We start from the raw sequence: 21,490 nt of genomic DNA, 5'->3' as shown, positions 1-21,490 counted from the left end.
GAGTTCTTAGAGATGTTAATTATACACCAACAGGCATTTTGGCTTGCACATTCTCATGTGTTTCTTTCCATTACTCAGAACATATTTCTCATGCAGAAACCTGTCCTTGACTTTTGCCAATAGCATACAATGAAGAGTGTTTACCACATCTTTGAGGAATTTCAAATTTCTTAACATCACTTTTGCATCATTTCTTTTCCCTTTCCCATCTCCACATTTATATTTCTCTAGATGTCATTTTGTAATTTTTTTCCACCTTATTGACAGGTGGCTTTGGATTTTCTGTGCCAAGACCATTATAACTAACAATATCCTTTACAAAAGAACATCCTGTTCATATGTTAGGGTTGAGGTGAGCCTTGTGGTCTGAAATATGACCTAAAAACAAAGCAAAACATTTTAAGGCAGTACTAGCTTAGACATGTCATCAGGAACAATAGGAGTATTTCACAGCTTTGGAGCAGGTGCTTCTGGTTCCTGCCATCCTTCTCCCATTTAAAAGATATATATAAATCATAGCCCTTGTGATAATAACTTTCTTTTCTTTTCCTCCAGTTTCTATTATAAACCTCTGTTAAGAATGTGCCTTGGAACTTTATGGACTGTAAAAACCAGACCACTGGGATGCCCGGGTGGCTTAGTCAGTTAAGCATCTGCCTTCAGCTCAGGTCATGATCCTCGGGTCCTGGGATTGAACCCTGCATTGGGCTCCCTGTTCAGCAGGGATTCTGCTTCTCTCTCCCTCTGCCCCTCTCCCCTACTTGTGTGCTCTCTTTCTCTCTCTCGAGTTAAAAAAAAAAAAAGAAGCAAAACCCAGCCCACTGGCCCTGGATATATTACTGTCCTCAAATGTTTGATCATGTTTCTAACTTCTTGAGTTGTTTCTACTAGCTTCCCACTCTCTTTTCATTAGCAGCATCCAGGAGTATCCTCACAACCTTTTCACATCTCAGTGTTTCTTTTCTTTTCTTTTTTTTTTTAAACTCAAGTATAGGGGACACACAATGTTACATTAGTTCTGCGTGTATAACACAGTGACTTGACAAATCTATATGCTATGCTATGCTCACCACTGTGACCATACAACACTATGAAGTACCATTGACTGTATTCCCTAGGCTGTGCCTTTCATCCCCATGACTTAGTCATTCCATACCTGGAAGCCTGAACCTCCCTCTCCCCTTTACCCATTTTGCCCAACCCTCCTCCCCTTTGGTGACCAGCAGTTTGTTCCCTGTATTTATGTGAATATCTTTTTGTTGTTTATTGGCTGTTTGTGTTTTCTTTTCTATAAACTGCCAATTCATTTATTCCATTCATTTTTCTGATAGGGTTTTTTGTCACTGTTATTCATTTATGGGCATGTTTTACATATTTTCTACTATTCTTTTGTCAGTTATGTGTTGCAAAGGTATTTTCCCAGTTTATGATTTGACTTTTCACATTTAGTGTCCTTTTTTTTAAAGATTTTATTTATTTATTTGAGAAAGAGAGAGTGAGAGAGAACATGATTGGAGTGAAGGACCAAGGGAGAAGCAGACTCCCCGCCGAGCAGGGAGTCCAAAGCAGGCGGGACTCAATTCCGGGACTCGTGGATCATGACTTGAGCCAAAGGCAGACACTTAACCAACTGAACCACCCAGGTGCCCCACATTCACTGTCCTTTAATGAAAATAAGTTAAAATTTTTTAAATGCTGAATTTATCAATCATTTCCTTTATGTTTGTGATTTTAGGGTCCTATTTTCAGAAGTCCTTCCTTACCCAAAGTTCTAAACCCTAAAAAACGCGGAGAAACTGGATCATTCATACATTGTGGGTGGGAATGTTAAACGGTACTGCCACTCTGGAAAAGAGTGCTGCAGTTTCTTTAAAAACTGTACATGCAAATACCATATAATCTAGCACTTCTGAGTATGATTTCCAGAAAACTTTTGTTCACACAAAAACCTGTAGACAGACATTTATAACAGCTTTATATGTAAGACAAAAACTATAAACAACTCTGTGAAAAAATGTATGTTTTTTGGGTCTTTGCTCCCAGTTCCTGACACAGAGTTCATAAATCCCTTGGAATTTCCTAGGTAATAAGAGCATCTTTTGTTCTAATGAGGTGACTCTTGGTAGGCTCCTGGATAACTTCAGGATGGGAACTGGTCACCAGAAAGACCAAGGCATGACGGGAAGCTTGAACTCTCTGCCCCAATCCCCATCCTCTAGGGAGGGGAGAGGGGCTGGAGATTGAGTTCATAATTGATCACGCCTACATAATGAGGCCTCCACAAAAAATCCTTAAACTATGTAGTCTGGAGACCTTCCAGGTTGGTGACATATCCACCTACATGCTGGAACTCCACAGAGACAGAAGAAGCTCCTGCCTTCGGAACCCTTCCAGATCTCACCCTGTGTACCTTTTCACCTGGCTGTTCATCTGTATACTTTATTATAAACTTTTCAGCCAGTAAACAGAAGTAAATGTTTCCATGAGTTCTGTGAGCTGTTATAGCAAAAATCTGAATCTGAGGAGGGTGTTGTGGGGATCTCCAATTTATTGTCAGTTGGTCAGAAGTACAGGAGGCCCTGACTTACAATTGGCCCCTGAAGTGGGGTTCAGTCTTGTGGGATCGAGCCCTTAACCCAAGGGGTATGCCAGAAGGGGTAGTTCAGAAGTACTTGGTATGAGGGAAAAACCCACAATTTGGTATCAGAAGTGTTGTGTGAGGACCTGGGTGGCTCAGTCGGTTACGCATCCGACCCCTGATTTCGGATCAGGTCATGATCTCAGGGTCCTGGGTTGGAGCCCTGTATCAGGCTCCATGCTCAGCGGGGAGTCAGCCTGAAAGTCCCTTCCCTCTCCCTTTGCCCCTCCCCCCTCAAATAAATAAATAAATCTTTTTTTTCCCAAGTGTTGTGAGGAAAGTAGAGGAAATAAGTGTTCTCCCTTAAAACTCAGAAGTCCCTCAACAAAATTTAAAAATTTTTAAAAACCTCAGAAATCCTTCAACAGGTAAGTGGTTGAACAAACTGGGGTACATTCCTACCTCGGAATACTAGTCAGCAATAAAAAGGAATGCATCCTGATACACACAGCCATCTGGATGGGTCTCCTGAGAAATACCGAGAGAAAAAAAGCCAGTCTCAAAAAGTTTATACTGTGCTATTTGATCTATATAACATTCTTGAGACAACACAATTATAGAAACAGAGAACAAATGAATGGCTGCCAGACAGCAGGAGCTTAGGGAGGGAGGGAGGTGGTTGTAGCTATAAAAGGAGAACATAGGGATCCTGGTGTTAAAGTTCTCTATCTTGACTATCTATCAGTATCAGTATCCTGGTTGTGGTATGGTAACACAGGCCAGCCCAAAAGTTTTCAATGAAGTGTGAATCACAACCATCTGGGGAGATTTTAAATACACACACACCCCTCATTAGGGGTTGGGGAGGCAGGGCGTGCAGTTATCTTCAAAAAGCTCACCAAGTGTTTTTTTGTTTTTGTTTTTGTTTTTCTCACACATTCCCACGTGGCCCCAGGGCTGTAGGCCTTTAGAGACACTACATAAGGAAAGAAAGCAAGAGAGTTAGGAGGATGGCAAAATGAAGAACTGGACTGGGCAGGGGTGCCTGAGTGACTCAGTCAGTTAAGCACCCGCCTTTGGCTTAGGTCATGATCCCAGGGTCCCGGGATCAAGCCCCAAGTCTGGCTCCCAGCTCAGTGGGGAGTCTGCTTCTCCTTCTCTCTCCACCTCTCCCCCCGCCTTATTTTCTCTCTTTCTCAAATGAATAAATACACTCTTTAAAAAAAGAAAAAAAACATTGGACTAGGGAAAACCAAAGAGAGGAAACCTTATGAAGATGTCCCAGTAGTGCAAACAAGGGATGAGGCAGGTCGGTACTGGCTGCACTAGCTGTGAGGGCAGAGGTCCATTGGTTAGGTTTACGTCATGAAAGAAAAGCGTGCTCTCTCAATATTTTTAACTCACTACTGACAATAATCCCTAATGTCCACAAGTGAGTAAAAAGATACATTTCTAGGTCTGCAACAAAATAATTACAAGTTTTTGCCTTGAGAAATTAGCAGGTGTCTCCACCACATCCCTTTCTGCGGGATCCATGCACTTTCCTGAGGCATAATTAGTTCCAGAAGCACCTGATGAGTGCTTTATCAGTGGCTTTACCTGACCCATCTCCCACATCCTCCATTTTCCCTGAAAGGTACTTGGAACTCAGATTTAAAATCACTCATCTAGACAAGGCTGCTAAACAGGTGCTTTTCTCCCTGGTCTTGGCCTAACTTCCCCACCGCCTGGCGCCCGGAAGGCATACCAGCACAGGGACAAAGCAGGACACTCTGATGTGATCTCTCTGGCCACAGCCTCTCATCAGGGAGTGGTCACCTGTCATGAGCACTATTCAAAACCAGGAACCAAGGTGTGGTCTGAGCTCCTTTAAGCTCAACAGTTTGGGGGCTCCTGGTGAATCCCCAGAGAAGAGGCCAGAAGAAGAGGATGGAAGGGGGGTGGTCTTTGGAGGGGGGAGTCCTCCTCTGCCTCATTGTCAGCCTTCTGCTTCCAGGTAAGATGGGGCAAGAACAAGGAAAAATGGGAATGCTGCTCTGGGCAAAATCCAGAAACCCTCTCATTCTCCAGAACTAGAGAGCATCTAAAATAGCTGGGTTAAACATTTTCTTTCTCTGTAGGATCTATGTTATGGCTTCCTTGGAAACAGACAAACAACCCATTTCACTGATCAGTACACATAGCCCCCTCTCCCACTTGCCTGCCTAGGTATCTACCAATTCCTTCCATTTGCCAGCTCTCCAATGCCACCCCTTTATGGTGTCCAACCTTTCCTTTCTACCAAGATATAGTCACTATGAACAGGGTGGTTTGGGTTCTGGTGACAGGAACCTAGCTCTTTTCCCACCTCACTCAGGACGATCTTGCAGAGGAGGTGATGGAGAGGGGAAAGGATGACAATTTCTTCCCCTGCAATGTGTTTCTCCTTGGTTTGGAGGTGTACCTTATGAATTAGCTGGCATGGGGAGTAATGGACGAGGCACAAGAAGAACTCGCTGGGCTGTAGTTACAGGAATCACTGCAGAGTCACCTGTGGCTGGGAGGCGGGTGAGAGGGCCTGAAGGGCTTCTACATGTCATTGCCCAGCTTCACCAGGCACAGTGAGATCCTCTCAGAATGGTGACCATGAGGCTGGCCCCCACGGATCTTAGAAGAAGCCACTGAGCAGGAGATGGGCACAGAGTGCAGCACATGCTGGGTAGTCAATAAATTCACATTCAGGGCAACATGAAGTCCCCACATATCTCAGGTCACACTCAGGTTGACTTCTTTCCAAATTTCTCCTTCCAGGAAATGGGAAAACATGAAAGCAGGAGGTGGACATTAAGAAACAAAATTTTAGGGACATTTTGTTCAATGACTATGAGAACAAGTCATAATAGAGCTAGAAAGAAAACAGTAGGGTCAGACAAAAGCCAAAACTTCAGGGTTGGGACTATGGAAGGAATAGGACTCTCCAGAGAGGCTGTTTGCATACAAATTTGGGTAGGCTTTATACGGGAATAAAGCACAGGAAGAGAGGTCTGAGCCCTGGTTCAGCTTACCACATCAACTTCCCCCATTTGCCTATCAGACCAGCCCATGCTCCCCAGCCTTGGCAGGAAGGGCTTGGCCTTCAGAAGTCTTGGCCCAGGAAGGAGGGGCTCACGTGCCTCACCCCATGTCCACATTTCTTTCTCTGCAGAGAAGCTCTCAAGCCTCAGCCCTGGTACTCTTCTCCCTTAGGATACACAAAGCCCTATTCCCATCTCACAGGTCTCTCCTCTCTACAGGAAGGTCAAACAGTTTCACCATCAATTGCTCAGGCTTTGACCAGCATGGGGTGGACCCTGCTGCTTTCCAGACAATATTTAACCAGAAGGACTTCCGTCCAGTCATCAACTACAGTGTTCCCACTCAGGTTAACATCTCCTTCGTTTTGTCTGCCATCCTGGAAGTGGTGAGTTCTGCCTCCTGCACTCTTTGCATAGGCTGCTAGTAGGGAACAAGGACTCTTCCCCCTGGCAACCCAAACTTGCACTGGTCCAGTGACAAGCAATCCGTCCCCAAATGCTATATGAGTCAGACATCCATCCTGTGGGGTGGAGAGACGTGAAAGGGAATGCTGCAGCAACATTTCTGCAGGGAACATTTGTCCTGAGTTTTGTCCCTGTAGGCAGATAAAACATATTTCCAATGGGTCCCCCTGCTGTTTTTCCCCCTACATTTTCCATGTAACCTGCATTTTTTGGACCCACCTTTCTTTTGAGACATGTGACTGAAAAGCTGAACAGTCACACAGGACCACGTAGGAAACAAAGGCAAGAGCTGGACTGGGACCTGATCTCTGGGCATTAATCATCCTGAAGGAGGACTTCTTTTTGTCAGGATGAACAGCTTCAGCTGCTGACATCATTCCTGTGGTTAAAGTTGGTACGTAAGTCCAGCTTCATTCTCTTCCCTCTTACTCCCCTTTTTTCTGGGCTTGTTTGCAAAAATCGCATTTGTTGAAATTGGCAGTACCTGAGGGAATAGATAAATCCAACCAAAATAGGGCCCATGCTGGTGACAAATAGCTTTTTGTCACACAGTTGCCAAACAAATATGAAGACGTAGATGGAAACTGCAGGAAGAAGTGGGCAGTACCGCTGAAAACCCCTAAGTAAGCTCCAAGGCCCCAAGGTATTCAGCACCCAGTTTCAGATTTTCCTCGAGTGGGAAGTGGAAGGCCAGCCTGACTTTGTTAGCTAGAGAAGGGGGACATTATCACCAGGAAGAGAAGAGGCATCAGAGCTTAAAAGGAAATGAGGTTAAAAAAAAAAAAGTTACAGACATAATAATATGTGAAGTATGAGTTTATCTGTGTAAGTAAAAGTGAATGCTGGCATACGTATTAATTTATTTTCTAGAAGATACTCAAGAGACTGTTAATAAGGAGACTGAGTTGGGGATATGAGCTGTTAGAGTGAATTGAGGAGAGAGAAGCTTCCTTTTTATGTTATAACTTTCTGGAATGGTTGAAATTTTATCATATGCCTATAGTATATAGATTTTGGAAAAAATACACAATGTGTATATATATATAAGGGAATGGAAGGGTTGATGTTGACATAAACTAGCTCCAGCTTTAGCCATCACCATCCCTCTGTGCTCTGGGCTCTAGATCTGGAAAAACCCATTCATCAGCTGGGATCCAGAAGAATGTGGTGCCATCAGTAAACTCACTGTGACAACTGAGAACCTGTGGCTCCCAGACATCTTCATCGTAGAATCGTGGGTACCAGGGCCAGGGAAAGCTGGAGCGGAGATCCTTCTGCAAAGAGCAGGCCAGGGTGGCATAGGGCAAACCAATTCAGCAGGGCCACCAAAAACTTCTTTCAGACAGGAGCACAATCACGGTTCATCAATGGTCTCTCATTTCTAGAAGACACTTCTTCTAGAAATGAGAAAGTGAGAAAGTGATGAGCAGAAAAGATGGCAGAGTGACCATAGTAAGCAACATTGGGAAGCCCCCCCCTTAAGAGAGAAGCTTAAGCTGTTGTGAAACCCAGAGCATCTGTCTCTCTCCCCTTCTACCCCGTAGCATGGATGTGGATCAGACCCCAGAAGGCCTCTCTGCATATGTGACCAGTGACGGTCACATCACGTATAACAAACCAATGCGGGTGACCAGCATCTGTAGCCTGGACATCTTTTACTTCCCCTTTGACCAGCAGAACTGCACGCTCACCTTTAGCTCTTTCCTGTACACAGGTGGGTCATGGTGGGGGTAAAATGAGATCAACCAGTGGATCAATGAAACGGCACACACAGCAAGGTTATTTTTTAACTGCCTAAAAAGGGACAGTGGAGCATTTGCTGATCGGGGTGTGTGGGTGATGGGGTAGAGGAGTTGAACTTAGGAGGAGACAAGACTTCTGAGAAAGCCCGAATTGAAAGGAGGTGACTGAGAAGCAAGGAAGCCATGTTACCGGGCAGCCAGAGAGAGGGAGCTAAAGCAGTTTTCTAGTTCATCTCTCTGAGTTCTGCACAGAGCAGGTGCTGAACAGTGTATTGAATGAATGTTTGTCTCCCTGCAGTGGAAAACATGCTGCTGGGCATGGAAAAGGAAGTGTGGGAGATAGTGGACACCTCACGTGACATTGTCCGCACGCAAGGGGAGTGGGAGCTCCTGGGCATCAACAAGGCCACCCCAAAGATGTCTGTGGGCTCCAGTCTTTTTGACCAGATCATGTTCTATGTAAGTCCAGAGACTGTGAGATGTGTCCGTCCCCCTTATCTCCCTCATCAGATCTTTCCAAATCCCAGAGCCCCTCACATCTTGTCCCAAGACCAGAAAGCCACTGGGTGCCACAACCCTCACAGCTTTCCTCTCTCCCAAGTCCCCCAGAGCAGGCCCCTTTTTGAACCTGCCAGCTCTGGCATAGGTTTTCTTTAGTGGGTATGGCAGAGTCTTCTCAGGCCTGTGAAAGCTGCTTCTCACCCAGCCCCAGAAAGAGCCCTTGTTGGGTTGAGGACACTAAGGGAGGAAGGGACTGGAATTATCCCTCAGCCTCCCCTCAGTGCTAGCCTCACCTAGTTCTCTGCTCTCTCCTCCCCCCAGGTGGCCATCAGGCGCAGGCCCAGCCTCTACGTCATAAACCTCCTGGTGCCCAGTAGCTTCCTGATTGCCATCGATGCCCTCAGCTTCTACCTGCCAGCAGAAAGCGAGAATCGTGCCCCATTCAAGATAACCCTTCTTCTGGGCTACAACGTCTTCCTGCTTATGATGAATAAACTACTTCCCGCTAGTGGCACCCCCCTCATCAGTATGCCCACCTCCTCACTGTTGGAAAGTAGTGGGGGTGGGGAGGCAGGTGTAGGAGGCAGGGCAGACAGGTGCACTGGCTAGATCTGCTGAGGCAGCTAAGGCAGAAGGGAGAAAGCAGTCATCTCAGGAAGGGCTCTCTATGGGAGACAGAGAAAAGGGGGGATTGCTGATTCTTCTCGGCCACACTCAGGCATGCTCCTCACCCCCAACACAGGTGTGTACTTTGCCCTGTGTCTGTCCCTGATGGTGGTCAGCCTGCTGGAGACCATCTTCATCACCTACCTGCTACACCTGGCCACCACCCAGCCCCCACCCATGCCTCGGTGGCTCCACTCTCAGCTTCTCTACTGGGCCAGCCCAAGGAAATGCTGCCCCACTGCGCTCTGGAAGGTGAATGTGGGCCCAGGCTTCACGCCCACTCACCTACCCGGTAAGGAAAATCTACACTGCCCATACTCTCTACACTGGGCCCAGCTTCCCCAGTCCCCCACTTCCCCAATCCTGTCTCCTTCCCATTTCAGGGCTGAGTCTCTGTCTTCTCCACAGGACCGAAGGAGCCAGGGCAGTTGGTAGGGAAGGAGCTGGGACCCAGACAGGCAGAGCTGAATGGAGGCTCGGGACTGACAAGCACCCAGCTAGCTGACCTATGGGTACAGTTCAGCCACATGATGGACACCTTCCTCTTCCGCCTCTACCTGCTCTTCTTGGCCTCCTCCATCATCACAGTCATCGTCCTCTGGAACACCTAGGACTTGAATTTTAATGGTGCAAGAGCAAGCCAGTGGTCAGGTTTCCTCAGCTTCAACTGACTATCCTAGACCCTGTTCCTCTGCTCCAGTTTATGTACACAGTTCCAAATATGCCATGATCCCTGCTCCAGGGCTTAAATAGAACCTCTGCAGGCCCTCTCAGAAATATGCCTATATTGAGGTGCCTGGGTGGCTCAGTCAGTCAAATATCTGCCTTTGGCTTGGGTCATGATCCCAGGGTCCTGGGCCCTAGGCTCATATCAGGCTCCTTTCTTGGTGAGGAGCCTGCTTCTCCCTCTCCCTCTGCCTGCTACTCCCCCAGCTTGTGCGCGCGCTCTCTCTCTCTCTCTCTGTTTAAAATATTTAAAATATTTTTTAAAATAAAGCAAGAAGTTAGCAAAGTGTTCTTTTAAAACAAACAAACAAAAAGAAATAGGACTATATTTCTAAAACTTAATGAATTCAGAATTTACACGTTTATGCTAGAAATAGAACTTTTACTAGAAAAAGAAGGCTTTATAATAAATGACTGGAAATATTTACAAAAGAAAATAAAACAAAACAAAACAAAATCTAACTCACTTACTGGTGTAGAGGAAAGGGATTAAACCTCTTTTTAAATATAGGCTAACATATTTATTTCTTCTTTTAATAAACATTTATTGAGCACCTACCATGTGCTAGGCACTTTCTGAGTGCTGAGGGTATAGCAGTGAGCCAAGCTGACAAAAATCTCTACCCTCACCGAAGGCGGGTGGAGACTGACGATAAAGAAGATAATAAGTGAAACACAGAGCATGTGCTAAGTGCCAGGGGCCGGAAGCAAATTACAGAAGGAGGAATGGGAAATGGAGGAGAAGGAGACTGCAGGTTTAGGTGGGTGGCCAGCGAAGGCTTCATGATAACTTGCTGTCTGGCTGGCGCCTATGCGTTACTCCAGAGAAGGACCAGGAGGAGCACAGGTGTGGCTATAAAAGGATGTCTCTTGACAAATGGACACTTGGGGATGAATCAAACACAGCTCTGTCCTCAAAGAGCTTGTGGCCCAGCTGGACAAGTAAAATATATATGTTAAATAACTGCAATTAAATGGGGAATCTGTTTTTAAAGTTTTGGTTAGTACCACTGAAAAGAAACTGCTGTGAAGCTCATAGGAGAAAGGATTGTTCTAGTGGGAGCCGAGCTGTGGTTCTCCATCCTGTCTGTCCATTGGAATCATCTGAGTAGACATTTTTTTTTTAGATTTATTTATTTATTTGAGAGAGAGAGAGAGAAAGAGAGAGCACGCATGAGTTGGGGGGCGGGCAGAGGGAGAGAATCCTTAGGCAGACTCCCTGTTGTGTGTGGAGCCCTACACGGGGCTCCACCTGGGGCTTCCCACAGGGCTCAAACTCACAACCCATAAGATCATGACCAGAGCCGAAACCAAGAATCGGATGCTTAACTGACTGAGCCACCCAGGTGCCCCTGAAGAGAGTTTGAAGTAATCCTAGCGCCCAGGCCTTCTCCCAGACCAGTTAAATTAGAACCTTTGGTGTGGACCCTGGCTTTGGCATATTTGAAAGCTCCCCATGAGATTTTAATGCGCTGTCAGAATTGAAACCGCGGAGCCAGCAGAAGAGGCCATATTAACTTGGACTCTGAGGATGACTAATACATGAACAGAGGGAGGACTTGCTGGGACTGACTAATCACAATACACCTCTGGGGTCACATTACTACCTGAGGACACTGGGATCACTGCAGGTGGGGCCTCGGGGGCCCAGGGGTATGTGCAGCAGTAGCTGAACGGCAGGATCCAGGCAGAATCACGACACACTCATTCTCATGGTACTCACATGGCTCAGGTGTCCAGAACAAACTCATAAAATCATCTACCAGAAATAGCCCCACAATAGAACGAAGAATAGTGTAGGCTCTTTGGAAAACAATTTGGCAGCTCCTCAAAGTGTTGAACATGGAGTTACCCTATAACCCAGCAATTCCATTCCTAGGTACATGCCCAAGAGAAATGAAAACATATGTCCACACAAAAACTTGTACACAAATGGTCATAGCAACATTATTCAAAGTAGCTAAAACAACCCAAATGTCTATTAACCAATGAACAGATAAATAACATTTTTTATATCCATGCAATGAAATACGATTATTTGGCTTCAAAAAGGAAAGAAGTCCTCATACATGCTACAACATGGATGAACTGTGAAAACATTATGCTAAGTAAGAGAAAAGCCAGTCACAAAAGACCACATATTATATAATCCCACTTGAATGAAATGTCCAGAATACACTAATCTATAGAGACAGGAGGAAGATTAATGGTGGCCTAGGACTTGGTGCAGAAAAGGGCAGGTGAATGAGGAATGACACTAATGGGTGCAGGATTTCTTCACAGGGATGATAAAAATGTCCTAAAATTAAACTGGTGATGATTGCGTAAGTGTAAATATACTAAAAACCATGGAACTATATACTTCAAATAGGTGAATTTTATGGTATGTAAAGTATATCTCAATAAACTTGCTAACAATAACAAAAAATACATAACCCCACCCCACAGTTCTCTGTGTCTACCACTTCCTTCCTGCTTGTTCTCTCATTCCCCTGCTCCCTGCTGCCAACTCTCTGACTCTCTGACTCCTGACTCCATATATTTTGTTTTCATCAATGTCTGTCCCTGGCCCGCCTCCACCATCATGACTCACCAGAGCCTAGGGAGGGCAGCTCCCCACTCACCTGTCAGCTCTGCATGCTTCCTTGATTTGGAAATCACTCACGACTTCGGGTCAGACACAGTTTCCACCATCCCTAACTACATGAAACATTCACCAGTCAGACCAACTCAGAGATCCCTGAAAGAAGATGGGAATTCAGACATTATGTACATAGGTCACACCATCAGGCTCAAGTGAGAACCTCGGCCTCTATGGACCATCTAGTCATCTGATCCCCAGAAGAGCACCATGGAATGAGTGAAATGAGTGAAGCACTCATTCACTCATGCATCCAATCTTTACTAAGTGCTTATTTATGTCATAGACATTTTATCTAGGAGCTGGGGATAAACAAGACAGATAGGAGGTGCTAATCTTCTCAGGTAACAAACTGATGATTTCATAGGCTGATAATTACTCCAAAGAAAATAAAACAGGGTAATAGGACAGAGAGTGACACACAAAGAAATAGGATGTTCTAGGAAGGGGTCTCTAAGAAAGTGACACTTGTACCAGCTGAGAAACAGATGATCATAGAATGACGAGCTATGTCCTCAGATTCGTACTGATGTATTCATATGGGGAGGCCAGGATGAAACATGATAGACAAGCACTACAGTTATAGAAGTAGATCTGGGTAACCAAGATCTTTGGATGAACAAGGTGAGAGACTGGAGAGAGGTCCCATATTGATTGTTTTGATGCTATTGTGTAATGTTTAAGGATTGTGAGGGCAAACATTTATAATCCACTCAAAGGGCTTAGAACAGAAACTTTGAGATGGTTTTGAGCTCAAAAACTATTTTACTCACCCATATATATAGCCTTACTCAAAAAAGAACTGGTGATAATATAGAATTAAAAAGAAACAAAATTAAAAGTTGCAGAGAAGTTATTGCTAGAATTGCTTACTACATACTTATTATATACCATATGAGAGACTATGAGTTTACCCATTTAATTATAAAACGATGTTCTATAAAGTTTAATATAGGTAATACTTTTACAACACTTGTCTTGATATTGTAAGTTATTTAAGTAGTTTCTATTCTCTGAAACCATGTCACCAATGCAGTGTCACTACACAAACAGATTTTGAGGGTATATGTATATATTCACTTCAAGAGTAAGATAGACACCTGAAACACAGCAAAATTACTTTTGATGCAAATGCATCACAACAACACCCTGAAGGGGAGAATCAAACAGTCCACGAGAAGTTGAATAGATGATGAAAAAAGCTAGAAGTTGATTAAAGAACATGAATAGCAATTCTACCGCTGCTGATGCACTAATAAGAAAAAGCCCCAGAGAGGTACCTGGGTGGCTCAGTCAGTTAAGCGTCTGCCTTCCGCTCAGGTCATGATCCCAGGGTCCTGGGAGCGAGCCCCATATCAGGCTGTCTGCTCTGTGGGGAGCCTGCTTCTCCCTCTTCAATTCCCCTGTGCTTGAGTTCCCTTTCTTGCTATCTCTCTCTGTCATAAATAAATAAAATCTTAAAAAGAAGAAGAAGAGGGGGAGGAGGAGGAAGGGGTAGGGGAAGGAGATGGAGAAGGAGAAGGAGAAGAAGGAGGAAGAGGAGGAGGACAAAAGGAGGAGGAGGAAGAAGAGGAGGAAGATGGAGAAGGAGAAGAAGAAGAAGAAGAAGGAGAAGAAGAAGAAGAAAGATGAAGAAGAAGAAGAAGAAGAAGAAGAAGAAGAAGAAGAAGAAGAAGAAGCAGCAAAAGCTCCAGAAACAGGAGCTTTGTGACTTTCTCACAGTCTGCAGGATCATAGTAGAATGCCAAATTGGAATCTGGAGGACATTGAGTGATATGCAAGTTTTAGTTTACAAATGCCTCATTTTTAGCTCTCCTGAATTAACAGGTCCTTAGTGATGTGTAAAGCTTAAATGAAGTCTTGAAGGAAAGCGTTTGTCAGCCCTTTGGGAGATCCATACTGCCCTCTAGTGGGCACCCTACTCAGACCCTTCTGAGATGGTTACCTTGGGATGTAGGCAGAAGAACATACTATGCAGAGTGTACCTACATTATCCATATTTTTCTGACTAAAATTTGGACACATTGTCAGGTGATTTGTAAATGTGAAAAGGCCTAGGAAAGCCTATAAATGAAATTATGTTCATAGACTTAGTAAATTGCCTTTATTAAAAAACAAAGTTATATGAGTGGTGCTTGGGTTGTTCATTTGGTTAAGTGTCTGACTCTTGATCTCAGAGTCATGAGTTCAAGCCTCACACTGGGCCCCACACTGGGCTCCACACTGGATGTGGGACCTACTTAAAAACAAAACAAAACAAAACAAAACAGGGGCTGCCTGGGTGGCTCAGTGGGTTGAGCCTCTGCCTTCGGCTCAGGTCGTGATCTCAGGGTCCTGTGATCGAGTCCCACATCGGGCTCTCTGCTGGGTGGGGGGGGCCTGCTTCCTCCCCTCTCTCTCTCTCTCTCTACTTGTGATCTCTCTCTGTCAAATAAATAAAATCTTTAAAAAAAACAAAGTTACATGGAAAGAAATATGAAAGTTGCAAAAACAAATAAACCAAAGAATACATATCAACATGTACATTGACTGACTGTTGAAATCAACAAGTTGATGAACTATTATTCCATCTGTTCTCACTGGGCAAGAACTCTGAGTATTAATGGGTCTGAAGTAAAATAGACATGTAGTGGCTTCTACAGTTTTCATGAATGAAAGATTGTTATTTTAGGCCTTTCATTGTTTTGGACATAGAAAAGTTTTTTTTTTTTCAAGATTTTATTTATTTATTTGAGAGAGAGAGAGCACAATCAGGGGGAACAGCAGGTGGAGGGAGAAGCAGGCTCCCCGCTGAGCAAGGAGACCGATTCGGGACTTGATCCCAGGACACTGGGGTTGTGACCTGAGCTGAAGGCAGATGCTTAAATGATTGAGCAATCTGGTGTTCCCACCAAGTACCTTCTATATGCCAAGTCTATCACATTCATTATCTCATTTTATCCTCACAACAATTCTATGAGTTAGGTGTAAACATTATTCCCAGTTTGCAGATAAGGACACCAGTTAGAAGGAAGTTAAGATCCTTCCCCGGGATCACACAGCAAGTAAATGATAGAACCATTTTGAACCTAATTATGTCTAACTCTTACCCCTATGTTTTAATACATGTAGGTCATTGCCAAGGAATGCAGAAATAATAATTCTTGAATAAACTAAGCTCTAGACTCTGAATCCAGAATGATCTCCACCAAAGGATTCATCCCACCTCACTCTATTTCATAACTCTTAACCTCTAGGTGTCAGTCTTCACTGTAGCATCCACCAGCCTTTGGATTTTGCATAGTTCTCAGGATCTCTTGGCCTCTCACTGGGACCCTTAGAAACTGGCTTGTTCACAGACACACACACAAATGAATGCATGTGTAACTGGTGAAATCTGAATAAGCTATATGGGTCACACTGTTTAAAGACAATTTTTAGAAAGAAGAAAAATCATGACTCTTACACAAATACAAAAAGGAATACATATTGAAGAATTGATTGAACTCATATACTAGGAGAGAACCAGACAAACGTTATAACTGGTTCAAAGGAAAAGTCAAGAAGCACAGATTTATATGGAGTGAGATACTGAGTTGCAAATAGAGGTTATGTCTACTGGAACTCTACAAGACAAGGCAGAGTTTGCACACTGACAATGTTGAATTTTACCTGAGCCCTGTGTTCCCAGAAAACACCAACGGTTAAGAAATCTCCTCAATCCTTACCTTTCTGGGATCCCACCACCCTTTTGTGTTCTGAAAGTGGCAACACTTTCTCGTGACTCCTGTAGGCCTTACAGATGTCTCCCTGTTTACTTGTGACAAGACCAAACACACTTTTACCCTTTTGCCTGAATCCACGAGCAAGGCAAGACATAGATCCTCCAACTCCCTGTTCTTCGTCACATGAATGATTAACTGAGATTAGAGCTGTTTATCCCCTGAAAGGAGTCAGACCCAGAGCTAAACATTTCCTATTTAATTGACTGAGATTTCTGATTATGAAACAGTTCAAACTGTAAATCATTCCACCTATAACTTGTCCATTTCTCTCTATTAAAGGTCTAAGGCAACACTACCCTGCCAAGATACTCTCTATGAATCTGGGTGATCTCCCTGCTACAGGAGCCTAAAATAAAATCAATCTTCTTAATTGTTTGGTTTTGTCATTAGCAATATTCATCAGTTACCTGCAATTTAAAGAGTTCATAAATAGCCCAGAGAGAGACACAATGCATAATTTCTCATTGAAGTACACATTTTTTCCTATAATCGCCTCACTTTGATCCAAAATAATCTCAAAGGAAGATTATTCTTTTTTATTTTTATTTTTTAAATTAACATATAATGTATTATTTGTTTCAGGGAACAAAGGAAGATTATTCTCGGTCACAAATAAGGCTGGTCTCTAACTTCACTATTTACATTGGTGCAACAAGAGTGATAATTTGCCACTTCGGTCTTCTTAAACTTGGTTTGCTGAAAGGCTTCTCAAAAAATCTCAAACTTACTTTTAAAAGCCTCTGAGGTTAGATAGTTGCACCAAGAACTCAACACCAGAATTCAGCTGTGGTAGCCATTCAGTGAATTTGTCTCTTCTTGAAGTTCCCCAAATATCCTAAGATTCCTGGGTCTAACAAGAAAGTGACCTTACCCATCCAGAAGCTGAGAACCTTCTAAGTCAGATACTAACCAATTTTCCTGGAAGGGTTTGTAAGCATTGGCTGCATAAAGTCATCCTAGTTCCTTAGATATGTCTGGCCGTATCTGATTAAAGGAGCATCGTTCTCAAATATAACACTCCAGGCAAGGCCTTGGTTGCATACCCAGTGTTTCCAATTATGTCCTGGTAAAAAGGACAGATTCTTCCTGAATCTATGCCAATAACTATATTTTCATGAAAATATGATAGTTATATTGTGATGAAATTAAGAATATTCAATAAAAGTTTCTAAATTTTAGAGGGCTCAGGCAAAGAGAACAAGCTATCATTCACAAATGTTTTATTTCAGTGTACAAAAGCAGAGTATGAAAAAAAGTAGAGTTATAATTATTAAATTGTTATGAGTTATAGACAGCTTAAGAGGAAAGAAAAGGGGCTTCCTTAAATATCCAGAAAATAGACATTATGAAAATATAAGTAATAGTTTAAGCAAAAACAGTAATCACCCTTCATCAATTCATCAGTCCTATGTAATTAATTCTTGTTTCAGTGGATCTTGGGCTAGCAGTCTTATGAACCCATTGGCTTCTCTACAGTTCTAGAAATCCTGGCTCAGTCCACCAGTATGGTCTCAAAATTGTTTAAGCAATGTCATCAGAAACCTGTACCCCAAAGCATCTGGTATAGTCCTTTTCCACAGAATTCTGGAACATTCCTTCGTGGAAAATGAAGTATTCTGGCTTATAATTGATTGAAAAGCTTTCAGGGAAGCATAAAATAAAAAACTATCTGTATATGACAAACAAAAATTTTTTTAGAGAGGGAGAGGGAGAGAATCTTAAGCAGGCTCCACGTCCAGCACAGGGCCTGCCACAGGGCTTGATCCCACCTTGAGATCATGACCTAAGCTGAAATCAAGAGTCAGAAACTAACCAACTGAGCCACCCAGGTGCCCCAAATCTACCATCTTAGCCATTTTTTTTTAAAGTAGGCTCCATACCCAGCGCGGAGCCCAACATGGAGCTCAAACTCTTGACCCTGAGGTGAAGACCTGAGCTGAGATCAAGAGTTGTACACTTGGGGCGCCTGGGTGGCTCAATGGGTTAAGCCTCTGCCTCCAGCTCAGGTCATGATCTCAGGGTCCTGGGATCGAGCCCCACATCGGACTCTCTGCTCAGCAGAGAGCCTGCTTCCCCCTCTCTCTCTGCCTGCCTCTCTGCCTATTTGTGATCTCTCTCTCTCTCTCTGTCAAATATATAAATAAAATCTTTAAAAAAAAAAAAAAGAGTTGTACACTTAACCAACTTAGCCACGCAGGCTCCCCTGTATATGACAAAAAATTTTAAATGGTTGTAGTTAGTCTACTAGCTTATTACTGATAACTTTAAAAAATGAAAGCGCAGATAAGGATTCATTACAAGAATTACGCAAAATGATAAGGAAATTGGGTTGTTTCTCTGGCAGGCAAAACAAGATAATAAAGTCAATCTAAGGGCATCTGCGTGACTCAATAGATTAAGTGTTTGTCTTTGGCTCAGGTCATGATCCTGGGGTCTTGGGATCGAGTCCTGTATCAGGATTCCCGGCTCAGCTGGCAGCCTGTTTCTCTCTACCTGCCACTCCCCCTCCTTGTGTGCTCGCTCTCTCTCTCTCTCTCTCTCTCTCTGTCAAATAAATAAAATCTTTAAAAAGAAAAAAGAAAAAATATTGAGACATAACATATAATAATCCTGACTTTATATATCATATAGATACCAAGATTTTTGTAAGAATACACCAAGAACATATCAAGAATGTCAAGAGATTCAGTAAGTCTCAAGTAAATCCCAAACATCTGTATATTAATTAAACTACATAGATCAGTGATATGAATACCCAGTTGAAGCCCAGAAGAGGCTAGATACAAATTTAACAAGTAAAAATGTGACCAGCTGCTAGTACTAAAAAGAAATAATTGAAATTGTGACCAAGGTTTCCAACCACTTAACCAAGAGATCTGCTGCCCTCTCCTGGAGGCCAATACCCCATGACTCAGTTCTGGCTTAAAGGAAAGAGGACACATGCAGAAACTTTAGACTTATTTTTGCTTTTTCTCCCTTTCTTCCTCTTAAAAAAAATGAGGTTAAATACAAATAAATATAATACCTCAAATAATAATATTTTAAATTATTTATTATTTTTTATTATTAACATATAAATAAATAAAACCTCAAATTAAAAATGTGGTTAAATTAAATTAAAATTTAATTTAATTTAAAATTAAATTAAAATTAAAATTAAATTTAACTTAAAATTAAATTAAATTAAAATTAAAGAGCTCCTGTGTACCCTTCACTGGGATTCCTCAGTTGTGTATTCTACTAAATCACTGAGAAACAGTTGCAGAATTAATGACACATTAACCCTGAATATTTCAGTGCATATTTCCTAAAAACGAGGACACTCTACTATACAATCACAGTACAACCATCAACATCAGAAAATTAACATCAATCCAAGATTACCATCTGATCTATAAGCCCTATTCAAATTTTGCCTTTGTCCCAATAATGTCTTTTATAGGTGCAGGATTAAGCCCAGAAATACACTGCATTTAGCTTCAGTCTCCTTCAATCTGGATCAGTTTCTCAATCTCCTTGTCTTCTGTGATCTTGACATTTGTGAAGAGTACTGCCAGTTATTTTTTGAGGATTGTCCCTCAACGTGTATTTGTCTAACATTTACTTATAATTTATGCATTTTTTGCAGAAATACCCCAGAAGTGATGCTGGGTTCTTCTCTGCATGTCAAGGAAGTGCACGATGCCAATTTATCCCTTTACTGATGATATAAATGTTAACTAGTAGTTAAATGAATTAGTTGATTAGTAGTTAATTAAATTAGTAGTTAATTAGTAGTTAAAGATAATGAGCAAGTGTGGCATGCTTATTAATTAATAGGTAATTAATAAGCGTTCTGCAGAAAGATGCTTTGAGACTGTGTAATTATCCCGTTCCTCATCAGAATGATTCTTGTATGAATTACATATTTAAGGATCTTTACAAAATCATTCTTTTCTAGTTCCATCAATTCTTTAATGCTTATTCATTGGCACTCTAATGTAAAGTAGACTTTTCCCTTTTATTTTACTCATTTATATCAGAACATATTCATGGGTCCTTATGTCTTTCGAAGAGTTAAATCCACTATTATCAATATTTGTTTTGATGCTCAATTGTTTGGACTTTCTCTAGACCAACAAAGAAGAAAGTAGTAGTTGAGGATATGGCAGTGCCAAGAATGTGGGGGAAATGACCACTCCATTTGTCAAGACCCTTCTGCCAAAGACCAGCAGAAACATACATGCAGTTAAGCCGGCTTTACTACTCATTGCAACAAGGAAGAACAAAAATCATAGGTAACCATGGGATTCTCTCAATGAAACATAATTACAAAGAAACTGTTACAGGATTTGGTCTTCCCTTGGGTGGTTTGGGGAGAGTATAAAGAAGCAAGGATCTGTTCAAAATTGAATACTGTCAGAAATCAAAGGAATGATTGCATAAGAAATAATAGCCATTCGTTTAGCAAGAGAGGGGATATTTGGTATTTTGTGGTTTTATATAGGTATCTTGTATGTGAGTAGACAAAAGTATGAAGCAGCCTTGTTTTGTCTGTTCTATCTTGGTCTCAGGATAATCATGTCTGAGGTTGGTATTCCGTAAGATGGTTTAAAATGAACAGATGGCCTGTGAGTGTTAGATCACTTCTGGACATCAGAGGCTGCTGCTTATTTCTTTCTCACACTGTGAGAAGGGGAGGGCATGATTCTGCAATGTCCCACCTCAGCATTTTATCAGGTTAGCACAGCTCACAACCCAGCATTCTATAGCCATACGCATCATTGAGTTTGTAACTTTCCAAAGTGGAAAAAATGAACACGCTTATATTGCCTTCAGAGCATATAAAATAAGAAGCAAGGGAGTGTGAAATGCGTGAAGGGGGTCAAAAGGCAAAAACTTCCAGTTATAAAATAAATAAGTCATGGGGATGTAATGTACAGCATGGTCACTACAGTTAGTAATGCTGTACTGCATATTTGAAAGTTGCTCGGAGGATAGATTTTTAAAGTTCTCATCACAAGAAAAAAAATTTGTAACTGTGTATGGTAACATGTTAACTAGACTTATGGTGGTGATCATTTTGCAGTATATCAAATAGCAAATCATTATTTTGTATACCTGAAACTAATACAGTGTCATATGTCAGTTATTCCTCAATAAAAACAAACAAACAAACAAACAAAAACAAATATATGGCCTACCTTAACAAACGAGGGGAGAAACTTACAAAGGGGTTCCAAGAGCGTAGCCAGTGGTAGGACTGCCCCACAAAGAAAATTCAGCTTTATGTTTAAGATCACATTCTCTAGAGTCAGGGTTCGCCTTCCAACTCTGCTTCTTACTAACTAGGTGACCTTGGGCAAGTTAAAAAG

General features: G+C 42.4%; 1 protein-coding gene across 1 annotated transcript; it reads left to right on the top strand.

The window, feature by feature from the left end:
* Window positions 1–4,507: 4,507 nt before the first annotated feature.
* On the top strand, window positions 4,508–9,616 carry LOC111150898 (5-hydroxytryptamine receptor 3C-like). Its single transcript, XM_022508588.1, has 9 exons — window positions 4,508–4,574; window positions 5,851–6,017; window positions 6,446–6,490; window positions 7,221–7,330; window positions 7,641–7,810; window positions 8,137–8,297; window positions 8,661–8,865; window positions 9,082–9,297; window positions 9,414–9,616. The coding sequence occupies exons 1-9, from the start codon at window positions 4,508–4,510 to the stop codon at window positions 9,614–9,616; spliced, it is 1,344 nt and encodes a 447-aa protein (XP_022364296.1).
* The last annotated feature ends 11,874 nt before the right edge of the window (window positions 9,617–21,490 follow it).

This window comes from Enhydra lutris, unplaced genomic scaffold, assembly GCF_002288905.1.
Source record: "Enhydra lutris kenyoni isolate GAN:26980312 unplaced genomic scaffold, ASM228890v2 scaffoldscaffold2, whole genome shotgun sequence".
Lineage (NCBI taxonomy): Eukaryota > Metazoa > Chordata > Mammalia > Carnivora > Mustelidae > Enhydra > Enhydra lutris.
The sequence above is the reverse complement of the archived record's forward strand: the minus strand, read 5'-3'. Positions and strand labels throughout refer to the sequence as shown.

Coding starts and splice junctions, on each gene's coding strand:
- LOC111150898 (XM_022508588.1), top strand. CDS start 4,508: ATGGAAGGGGGGTGGTCTTTGGAGGGGGGAGTCCTCCTCTGCCTCATT. Junction 6,018..6,445: donor TGTCTGCCATCCTGGAAGTG/GTGAGTTCTGCC, acceptor TCTTTTTGTCAG/GATGAACAGCTTCAGCTGCT. Junction 7,331..7,640: donor GACATCTTCATCGTAGAATC/GTGGGTACCAGG, acceptor TCTACCCCGTAG/CATGGATGTGGATCAGACCC.